Source organism: Hetaerina americana, unplaced genomic scaffold (assembly GCF_022747635.1).
Source record: "Hetaerina americana unplaced genomic scaffold, ioHetAmer1.1.p SCAF_712, whole genome shotgun sequence".
In the NCBI taxonomy this organism is placed as follows: Eukaryota; Metazoa; Arthropoda; class Insecta; order Odonata; family Calopterygidae; genus Hetaerina; species Hetaerina americana.
The window spans coordinates 21577-34062 of NW_027287331.1; the positions used below are offsets into that span (position 1 = coordinate 21577).

General features: G+C 34.7%; 1 protein-coding gene across 1 annotated transcript; it reads right to left on the reverse strand.

Moving 5' to 3' along the window:
- Window positions 1-419: 419 nt before the first annotated feature.
- On the reverse strand, window positions 420-8235 carry LOC139697293 (golgin subfamily A member 6-like protein 26). Its single transcript, XM_071595953.1, has 7 exons — window positions 8139-8235; window positions 7424-7679; window positions 7167-7319; window positions 4626-4760; window positions 2672-2798; window positions 1879-1994; window positions 420-826 (listed from the first exon to the last, which is right to left on the reverse strand). The coding sequence occupies exons 1-7, from the start codon at window positions 8216-8218 to the stop codon at window positions 668-670; spliced, it is 1026 nt and encodes a 341-aa protein (XP_071452054.1). The 5' UTR covers window positions 8219-8235; the 3' UTR covers window positions 420-667.
- Window positions 8236-12486: the final 4251 nt, after the last annotated feature.

Consider the following 12486-nt stretch of genomic DNA (forward strand, 5'->3'; position numbering starts at 1 on the left):
TCACAATGTTTTGGGTGGCAAGGCATTTTTATGTAAGACCTTTATAATTATGCTCCCTAAAGAACCCATATATAAGAACAAAATCCTATTTCAGTGTAAAAGTAAGACAAAAGAAAACATGAAAAGTAACCTTACAACAAGGACCATTCTAAAATAATAAGATAATAAATCAAATAACTATCCTGTCTTAAAAAAAAAGCAGTAACTATTAGAACATTAACAACGTCAACCGAGAAAAAGCAGCGTAAAAATGCTGAATCATTGAAAACAAAATTTAGATCAGCCAAAAAAAAATATTTGGGGCATTTGTTAGATTCAAATTTTTCAAAAACTTATTAGAAAACCAAATCGTCCTCAGGCTATGATTTTAATCTATTTTCAAATTACTATGGAACAAATTTATGATGGATATGAAGAAATTCTGCAAATGTACAACACACATGAATAATCATAGTCATATGTAAATTAATTGATATGCAAATAAAATAAGAACCATTGCTATAGATGTGATTCTAAAAGTATATTCCTTATTTGATGTCATACTACTAAAATTACCAGTCATGAATACACCATATGTGCATTAACGCCTATTTACAAATAATTATTCTATAAATTTAAATTCATATTTACAACTATAGAAACCAGTTTATTCATCCACTTTAATGGATCACTTTTCCATTTTCTTTTTCCCCGCTGAAATTTCATAAATCACTTCCCTAATACGCTGCAGTTCTTGAAGCTCCTTACTGGTTTCCTTGATTTTTGCTTCTTTCTCCAAAATAATCTGTTCATTCCTCTTGTTTACAAGTCGAAGAGAGTTGTTATCCTGCATAAGAAGAAAATAATTAATGTTTATAAAATTAGGAGATCTATGAGACCAAAATTCTACCCTATTACAACAGAGAAATTTTAATTAACTGAGTACTTGATACATCCCATAAAAATGTCATACAATGCAATAATAAGGCAAAAAATACTTTTATGATTCCCTATGACCCCTGAGCCAGAAAGTTTCCCAACTCCTGGTGCCTACTGTCTACATCACATTAAATCCCCAGAATTAGAGTTTTCTAAGAACCTTGGGAAAAAAGTGCAATGGGAAAAGAAAAATTAATCACTGTTACTGCAAAACTCATTCACTGACTCAAGTAAGGGTAAAAATAAACATGCTAATAAAGCAATTCTAATTAGAGCTAAGGATGTATCTTAGTAACACATGGCACCATGACATTTGACAGCATATGAGGCAATGAAATTTTAATAAGAATAATGAAATATTCTTAGCAAATATGTAAGGAGATGAGTGAAGGATACATGCACTTTTGTAAAATTAAGAAAAATTTGAGAATAGGGAGATGGGCGATATAGGCAGCAGGGTGATACCCTTGCCTGGCAACCGAGAGGTCGTGGGTTCAATTCCTGCGTGGATATTCCCATACTTTTCAGATTACTACTAAATACAAAAAGACTAACCTTAAAGGAAATATCGTAGAATAAGGAATAATTAAGAACTACACCTGTCAATCTCCATATAAATAAATATTACTAATTTCCATTTTATCATGAATAAAAAATTGCTGAAAGGTCATCTTGGCATTACTGAAGTATAAACTGGCATTTTAGTTTGTCTTTCACCCTCAGCATGCATTAGATTAAATACTTACAGAATAATTTAAATGAATAAATGTCACTAGCAATACTATACAAGAATTTAAAATGGATAGCTATGTGTAATAATGGCTACAGATATTATGTATTATATCAAAAACAGAACAATGAGGCACTTAGGCAAAGCAATTAAACTATTACATTGGTAGAAATACAACAAAACTTTATTGAAATGCAAATAAATATTGGATTTTAAAAAAAGCCACCTACTTCTTGCTGATCCTTATTCACTTTATATAATTTCTCATTTTCTCTCTGCTTGTCCTCCAACAGTTTATCTTTTTTCTGAATGCTCTCTTCCAACTCCTGAACCCTTTCCATAAGTGCTGAAATGAAGATCACATAACACAAATAAAGAGTTAATTACCTCTCAATTAAAAGGACCTAAATACTACCCAAACACTAATTTCTGGTTTAACATACATCACAAAATACAAATAAATATTTTTTAATCAGATGAAATTAGAACACCTTATTGCATATCCACCCTCTACTAAGCCTGATGTCATGTGAAATTCACACATCAGGGTGGGGAAGCCAGTTCCTCTCCCTGAGTCTGTTATGGTTTCTCAGGAAGGTGTGGTACCCGAAAAATCACATAGCTTGTGTGGAGCTGCAGGTGCCCAGGGGGGATGGCCCAGGAATCGAACCTGGGCCCTCTAAGTCAGTAGTCCAACGCTCCACCCCTGGACTACTGCAACTCACACACACACAATCATGTGTGGGCGTGCATAAAAAATGTGAAAATAACTAATATTCAACTTTTATGACATAAATTTTATCGTTTAATTATGTTATGAACTTATTGATGTATATTTGATGATTTAGCTTTCGCATCATGGCTAGAATACTATCTTCACATCTCCAGTCGTACCTCAGATTTGACAATACATACATGATTTCTTGAAATGGCCAATGTAAAGAATAGGGAAGTCCATAATGTGGACTGAAATTTATAATGGATGAAAAAGGTAGAAATGGAAAGGAGAGCAAGATCACTAACCTGTCAGGGATTTTGAATACTCCGCTTTCTCTTCTTCCTTTTCTTTGGCCATTGCCTCAAATTCTTTCCGCAAAGTTGCTTCTTTCCTCTGGGAAACTTCAATCTCTCTCATTTTTCCTCTCATTTCCTGGAAGGAATTCAGATTACTGTTTACTTGAAAATGGAAATATTTTCGAAAGCTTTTTCATCTAACTTGCTTTTATATCTCTGCTTTCTATAATTATGATGGACTACAAATTTAAGTTTGAAAAGGAAAACAAACTAATTCATACTGATTCATTCATGTCCAAACTTTTTAAAAAGCATTTTCACTTCTCAATAAAATGTATAGGCTCACTGGTAATTAACAATGGATCTTAGATGCAAGGCATTAATTAGCATAGAAGTCTACTTTGACGTGTTGTTTGATTCAGGAAGCATCAGAATCAGGATCAAGAAGCTCATGCAGATCAAGATACCCTTCTAATGGAAAAAGCACACAGTATCTTCATAATTAACTAATAGGTCATTAAAACTAAACATAAAATTCAAAAAGGAAAATATATATTTATGGTAAATGGTACCTCTTATCCAGAATTTAAATAACATCCATTAACCTAGCAAACTGTTGGCAGATTAATGGTTACTTTTTCAATTTTTTTGTTATTCCATGCTCATTGAAAAAAAGTTTCAATGACAAAAAAGAAATTTAATAGCCTTGCAAAGCAAATTGTTTTCACCAATATTTTTCCTAAAATTTTATAATCACTTGCAAAATAGTCAAACGACTTTGAACAAAAAATAGAGCATCCTTTCCTTTTTGGTACACAAAAATAGCCTTATCAATTTAATGATTCAATTAATGGTAAATCTACCCCTATGTTAAATTTATTACAGAGCATGAGTTTCTTTTGATCACAACTTGTCATTAAGACACAATGAAGTGGCAAGTTTCTCATGGATGTTAGGCTTCATTTGGAGATTCCCAAGAGATATCAAAGACATGTGTATGCTTAAAACTAATGCTGTTCCAAAGTAAGGCAAATTCAGTCATAAAATTCATTATCTGGAACCCCCTAGGATATCACACAGGTATCAAGAGACTTCAACATAAGTCCTAGATAATGGCTCGTAATTAATACATTGATTTTCCCTCTTTTGAATCACCATTTATATTTTATTAATGCAGATACTTGGAATTCATTCCCTTTCTTTAAAATGGCAATGTTTGACCAAACTTCCTTATGTAGATTGTGTATTCATATGCTCCGTGCCGGCAGAAAAATTACAACTCAACTATTCCCAGAAACAAACATGATTTTTACCAAACAATGCAGGAGAAATTTCTCAAATGTTTAATATCCCCTCAATTAGGGCTATGCACTTTTACCACAATATGCATTTGATGCTTAACATTCATAGTAATAACTTCCCAATGCTCAAACAAATAGTCTTGGACTCACTGATGTGTACACTCAAATAAGGTTTCATAAATAGATGTACATATACTTACTCGTATGAATTGTTGTTTTGATTTTATTTGATACTGATCCTTAAACATGCACTTTCATATTTTAATTTTCTACCAACTTTAATTGCACTGTTTATTTTATTATACTCTTCTTTTGCATGCATACTGAAATTGTGACTTTCTCATAACCATCATAATATTGCAATCTCTCGTTTACAACCACATAATGACTGTGTATTGTTGAGTTTTATTTGAAATCTGCCCTGGATTACAATAAATTTGATTTAACCCTATGTTCGAGCCATACAAGAAACATTTTTCAACAGATTTTTCCAACCAGTACCAATGCCCATTAGTTTTTCCACCTGCTTTAATATGCTTCCAATACACATTCAGGCATTAAAACACCTGTCTGGGAGCTGTGACAGGGATTCAATAAAATGCTAATTGTAGAATTTTAACATTCTACCTATCAGCAAATAAAAAAACCATGGACAATCAAACCTGCATATGTTGAGTATGTTTCTCCATTGCTTTCAGCTCTTCATTCTGTAGCTTAAGAGTCAACTGCTGTTTTTCAGCCTGGCAACCCTCCAAGCACTGTTGTTTGTAATACATAAGCTGATGCAGACGACTCAACTATTTGAAAACACACAAAAATGACAATAAAAAATTAATTTCTACATTGTTAATTCAAAAAAGCAAAAAGTTCATAATAAATAAACAACTACACTGATGGTCTATTATGTACTTACAATACCATTTTTCAGTAACTATGACACTGATCATAAAAATATCCAACCAAACTTAAGACACCTATGTGCCTAAATATTAGAAATAAATATAACATAAGAATTAGCTCCATAACAGAAAGGTTCATTGCACTTTCTAACTATGATACAGGTGTTATGCAAGCTCAAGAAAAATAATAAGTATCTACACTCATTTTCAAAAACATCTTTGGCAGAAGAAAAATAATAAACCAGACTCTTCAGACATTAATGAGGAATCCATATTTTCGCAATGACATAAGCTATCTGGGTTCTAACAGCTAGATTATTCCAGGTCTCTATAAGCTACATAACAGGAGCAAAACTAGGAATAAAAATTTGTCTCGAAGTTGACTTTTTTTGGCACAGATTCTTTAAAAATTCATCATTAATAATTACTCCCAGACTTTCCTACCACTAAAAAATCATCATATTCCTCCTCAGTAATTATAGGAGAATATTCCATTTGATTGGGAATCAAATGCTTGTCTGTTGGATGTCTGTAAGGTTCAGCAATCTTCTTTTCTCACGGCAATGGATATTCTTTGCTCCTGCAAGCAACAATTCTGTTAAGCAGCAACTTGATCCCATCATCATTTTCTAACTTGCTGAAGAATTGACTTTTGTCCCAAAGCTACAAAAATATTCATTTCCATTTTACCCTATGCAGTGAGGTGCCTAAAATATTTTTTGCCCATGGCAATACTTACAAGATACGCAATTGGAACTATCGACTATTCCACAACTAAAATATTTTTACCATCACCATTAACTGATCATCCTCACATTTTTTTAAAATTACAAATTTATATTGGTTTATGAAAACATCTATTAAATTTTTAGTTTCATTCACATGAAATGTCACATTTGAGACACAATTTTTTCACCCTTTCTAACAAATCCATCCTCCCAACTTCCATACCCATCCTATATACATCGAGTCATCTGACAACAAGCCCACTCCACTTGGGGGCTTTACTTGGGAGCAACACTTTGAAATGATCATGCGTATCTGACATCATAAACACAATTCAGTATACTATAGCTAACATTCACTATTTACACCAATGTATGTTAAACATGCACTGAAGATCACAACTAATTATCTTTGCATTCCCAAATTCTTTCCTCACTAGCTCTGCAGGTCTATCTGCCTCCACTTTTCTTTGACAGCAACCGACTACCATCCTTTCCTCTTTTGATGGCTAATTTCATTTCAAAAATGGTTTTCATATACTTCTAACCCTGACGTTACATAAGTCTATCTTTAATAGTGAAAATCATAATAAAATGTCATCAAAATAATGAAGGATCTCAGGTTTTCCCGGCGTATGGTATTCAAGAAGTTCTCTCGGGTTTCCCACCGGGTCAGGTTGCAGTACACCAACGTTTCGAAGGCTGACTCTGCCATCGTCTTCACCCTGAAGACGATGGCAGAGTCAGCCTTCGAAACGTTGGTGTACTGCAACCTGACCCAGTGGGAAACCCGAGAGAACTTCTTGAATGTCATCAAAATAGCTATTAAAATTAGAAAGTATATGCATCCCTATATTTCTAAATAAAAGCTCAAGGCTGCCAGTTATCCATTTCAAACCCAGTTATCTTCACCACAGTTGTCATAATGAAGGATGAGTTGTGTCCCCCTGAAATCTTCCGGGAAGTAGGCAGCGCACATTTTCCAGTGTTCAATATTTAAATGAGTTTGAAGTAATGCATTGACTTGTGGGCCACAGGATCATGCTATGGCTTAGAATGAGAATTTCATAGTAAATACATTCCAATTAATCTATTCTAAAAATATGCAACATCCCATGGGTTTCAATGGAAATTTTTTCATGAATATGATGGATATTATCAATTATAGGAGTATAATTAACCACTTTGGATAAAAAATGGATGTACCATACATAAATTATAAGATTATTATTTGCTCTTTGTATTTCTAAGCCAAGTGGTTTGAAAAAGTCATTACCCAGCCAAAAATGTTTACGATATCTATTATAACCCTACAAAAAAAATGCAAGTAAGTAAAAATGCATTAAGTACACCCTTATTCTTTGAATAATTTTCCAAAAACATTGTGCTCTATGATATCAAATTGAGATAGCTTGATATTCATGTATTTAATAATGTTTGATTAAACAGTATGCACACCGTTTAGAGATTCCTTGCCAAATTAATAACAATCTTGAATGCCGAAGTGCTTAAAATGATCATAACACACTTCCCCAAACAAATATATACACTTGCCCAATATTCAAAGCCAAGACAGTACCTCCACACTGGACTGAGCAAGCTTGTGCTGCAGCAGACATAAATGTGTCGTAGAGGAGTCCAGGTTAGCTTGCAATGCCCTCTCAGCATGACCCATCCCTCCAAGTTTATATTCATACAGCTCAATCAGGGCAGACATTGCTATGTCCTCAATCTGCATTTGAGAAAAGAGAGGGAGAGAGATTCAAGGGATAAGCAACATACTAAACTGCTAGAAATTGCAGATCTGCCATCTAAGAATAATAAAGCTATAATTACCTTGTTGTCATCCTTAGCCTTCTGGAGAGTTGAAATGAAAGAATCAAGCCTTGATTCTTGCTCCCGGGTAAGGGGTGGTAACTCTTCTGAAAGTTTCTGGGGGGAATTATATGGCAAACCACTGATTTTGCCATTAAATGACTGAAGAAAATTGGTATTCATGGAATCTCCACTCACTAAAACTTTCCCATTGCATTTATCAGAAGTCATAAGCAATGGCTCAGTGCTGTTCATCGCCTTAGCTAATGAAGCAACACTTCAGATGGAAAGAATATAAAAATGAGAAGCATTCCATAGATATATTGTATAATCAATGTGGCAATTGAGCAATATAAGATTTTGATGCATGAGATTCTCAACATTAATTTACACAACACGTTCCAATTGTCTAGAATTATTCACCACAGAAGCATTGGGCTTAAGCAGTCATTGTTTTATTATTTCAGAAATACTGAAATATTTCCAATAGTCAATGAGCAAAATGTAATGATTAATAACTTGTAATGACATTGCTGTGGAACAAACATTTCAAGTTTAACATACTGCTTACTTAATTTTTTATAAATATGTTTTGCGAACTACATTTTGGGTTATTTACCCCTTTGATCCATGCAAAAAATCCTATTCCATCAGAGAGATGCAAAATCGAATCCTAAATTTAGATTATTTACTGCATGCACAGATATTTAGAACAGGTGATTATTTCTCTTATTACCTTTCTTCCGGGAAAGCCACAGTACTAACAAGGGTGAGAACACGCTCTCTCAGTACCCAGTCACCAGCAAGAAGAGCCATGGCAAGCAAAGAAAGAACCTGACAGTGGGACAGGAGACGTGAACACAGGGTCAACCATGGCGCAGACCGAAATGCTAGCATTGTCCCAAAACGCAGAGCTTCAGCATACAAGCTAACCACATCCATCTATTTACAAAATAATTAAGAGATTATTTCACACTACTTAAAAAGAAACATCAAACCCTAAAATTAAGTTTATTATTTTTATAAAATAGATTTAATTTACGTATTTCATAAATCAATGTTTTTCATCAACATTTTCAAGACTCAACAAAGATTTAGCTTCACCCTTCCACATGCTTCAGTTCCAAGATTGAGATAGAGTGGGAACCAATATTTCAGTCTTCATCACATGCATCAAATGTTGACTCCAGTTTGACAAGTGGACCATGCTGCAGTTTAATGCTTTAATAAATGCTTCGAATATATAGATATTATTTTTGACATGTATTCACTTGTTCATTGAGATAGTTAATTTTAAACTCATTTTTTATGGACATAAAAAGTTAGCTTAACTTTTTAAAATTATTGAAACCAAACTGAGGCAGACAAAAGGAAAAATTCACATTGTAATTCAACCAGTATTAGTATGTTGAAATGGGAATAGTAAAAGATGTGATTTCTCAATCAATCTTTTCCTCTTTCAGTATATTACTAAAGCACAAGTGCTACCACTGTGCAATCTATTTCTTAAGAGATTAAGATATTTAAATCAAGGTTGAACATTGATATCAACTAATAATCATAAACAATTAGCCAATCACATATCAACCTCTTTTTTTGGGACCCCAAGTTTTATAAATCTTAAGTAAAAAGAAATTTTAAGTTTTATAAATCACTGAGCATGTCAAAATCAAGATTACTCTGAGTCACATCTAACGATTTGCCAAACAAATTTGGCTTTGAACAGCCACCTATCATTTAAATGCATTGGTCACTTCTCTATTCTGAACCCGCACAAAACACCCTCTTGAAACAAAATGCTAAAATGGCTAGGAGAGTAATGATTCAACAGTGAGGCTCAAATGGCAAAAAACTACTGTTCCACATCTACCATTTATTGTTCACAACCATGGTTTCACTGGTTTGCAACATCATCATCTACCTACACGTCACAAATTCCAACACATAATCCTTTTCCCCCTTCTCTGCCTGCACTTGCACAACTGCAGGACATGTCGCGTCTTATCTCTCCTAAACTTACCTCCCGCTTGCCACTGCCTACCAGCTCCACCACCCCACTTCCATAGCCTTCCGGTTGAACTGACATGTACCTATACACATTGCATTCCAACAAATGTATCTTCCACCTTACGATGATGCAGAGCAGTGAAAGCATGGTCATGAAAAAAAATGCATATGAAATTGTAGTTTTTTGTCCTTTGAACCCCACAATTGAAAAGTTCTAACTATTTCCAACCCATAATCTGGGATAGATTCTATACTGGGCAAAGCAAATAATCAACAAAAACAAATGGCCAGCACTAGCTTAACTGACACACTATGGCTAACAACAATGATGATATTCTCTCAACAGTGTGGAGAGATTTTCTGATCTTCCTTTTCTGACAGTTCTTTCACTTTCCTGAGTAGTGACCCATTTATCCTTGACTCAACAAATTCTCCATATCCTCGCACATTATTGTTACCCCTTTACTGTCTTATCTGAATAAAACTTAGGGGAACATGCGTTTAATTTAAGTAAAGACATACCTGGAAAAGATCATCAGCCATAAATGACTCAGACCCCAAAATTGGTTCAAATATGGAAGCATAGACATCCTTCTTTATTTTATCTTCCATTTCTTCACGCACGTCGTTTGCCTTCGCCAACTGTGTTGTTTGTTAAGAAATTATTTCATTTTTGGACCAAGCGGCCTTTAAATTATCGAAAGAAATGTTTTCAAGACAAAACATGGAGAGGTACATAAAGAGGTACTAGTAGATTTAATGACAAATTAAAACTTTCATAGAAATAAACACAAATCTAACACAGCAAGAGGAGTTCTGTTTAAAACCTGACCCCTTCAATCCTCTACTTTACCCATATGGGCATCATTTTTAGCATCCATTTGTGCAATATTCTTGCATTAAATAGTTCTTCATGAAATAGGATAGGACAGTAGATAGGTCTTCATGAAATGCAAACAGCAAATCTTTACTAATTGCAGTAACAATTTCGTAATTGTATATATAAAAAAACAATTATAGTAAATGTTATATTGTACAGGTTAATACTGCAAATTGTTTATAAACAGTTAAGCCATAAAAGAGGCCTCCCCATGGACAAAATCTTTTAGTACTGGAAGGTCTTGTGCATTGTGATGACCCTTAGAGGCATGCTGATGGAAGCAAGATATTGGCAGCTGTTAGAGTCACCCATGCCAGATAGCTCAAAGGGTAGGAGCCAAAAAAAAGGTATAATACCAGACTGTTTCTCAGTGGCTGGCTGTAAAGGCATCTAACCCCAGTGGGGTGGCGATTAAATGATAATGTCATGTTAAAAACACTATTGAGGAAAGTAATGGGAAACCTCATCAGCTATTCATTCCTAGAATTGAATGATGAGCACTGAGAGAAAATTAGTCCTGGCAACTATAGGAATCAACTCACTTGGCAGTGCGGCTTTCCCAGCAGCGGTATAGGCAAGTCTTTTGCTTGTCGTCATCTCACAAAATAGTGCAAAGTGAAGGAGACAAGAGGAACATCACAGAAGATGACCGAATTAGTTAAATAGGGAATGGAATGCTAAAACAAAGTTGAGGGCAGGAAAATTAGAAAATGTATCATGAGAGATTGAGAGAGGAACTATGGTTTTAAGTCTGTGTAAGGTGAGATGGAAGGATAGTAAAGTTAATTTTATCCATGTGAGGCACAAAAATTTGAATTGAAGGTGGGATTGATTATATTTTACAGTAGGTATTTCCACAAGCATAATTAATAACAACTTGATCATCAGTAAAGGGTTACAAGCTTTGCTGAGGGCATTGGAAAGTCAGTGAAATAAATGTAAGATGAGAATGTTAATAAAACAGAGGTTGTGGGTTTCCCAGAAGAGAAAGGCTAAGCCAAATATTAAAATAGAGGGGAAAAAACTAGAGGAGGAGGAATAGTTTACATATCTCAGAATTGTTTTGGACCAAAATGGTCAAAGTAGGAGAAGGATTCCATCAAGCCAAGAAGCTTCCACAAGGAATAGAATAGATGACAGGTACAATGAGTAAGAACATTATGAAAAAGCTCATTAAATCTTTGATATGTAGCATAGTTATGTACGGATGGAAACATGGCCATCGAAGCAGGATGACAGGCATACATCGGAGGCTTTTGAAATGAGGGTGTGGAAAAGGATGGAGGAAGTGCATTGGACAGAAAGGAAAACAAAAGGATTAGCAAAATATGGTTATGGAGAAGAGGAGATTGCTGGGAGAAATCCAAATGAGGCAGGAAAGGTGAATGCAAAGCAAATTGATTGGCAATGGTATGTTTAAGACTGAGATAAAGGGTAGAATGTTAGGCAGATAATGAAGGGGAGGAATGGGATAAGGATGTTAAATGGAATGAAGGGAGGAAGGAGGCATGCAGTATTGAAGAAGGGTTTATTGCAGGGTTGGATGTTGGGTAGTGTTTTGCTATAAGGAGCAAGGAAATAATCACGGTTCTGCTAGGAACTTGTGCCCAACAAAAACCTACCTCAACTGGGTGATTACTATCAATAATAATGAAATGAGAGGCTTAATGAATAAAAAAATGACACTTATTTCTGAGAGATATCAAATTTGTCAGGTGAATTTCTTTAAGTATTGGATCTACCATCTTTGAGGATTAATAAAGAGGAGTGCCAAAATTACTGCCTTTCCACCCTGAATTTGAATTCCACCATTCAGAATTTTCAGTGGTACCTTGATTTACTGATTAGTAGTATCTATGAGGAAGGAACCTGGCTGGAAGACTTTGTGAAATCAGCGCTAGTTCCTATTCCGAAAAAGGTAAGGGCTACATCATATGAGGCCTACAGAACAATAAGTTTCATATCCCACGCAGCTTAAGTTATTCTCAGGATCATAGACAAAAGGATAGAGAGTAGGGCAAATGATTACTTAGGGGATGATCAGTTTGGGTTCAGGAAGGGGAGAGGTACGCGTGATGCCATTGCAGTAATGAGATTATTAATTGAGAGGAATATAGAACACAACCAGGAGGTATTTGCCTGTTTCGTAGATATCGAAAAAGCATTTGATAGAGTGAATTGGGTAAAACTAATAAGT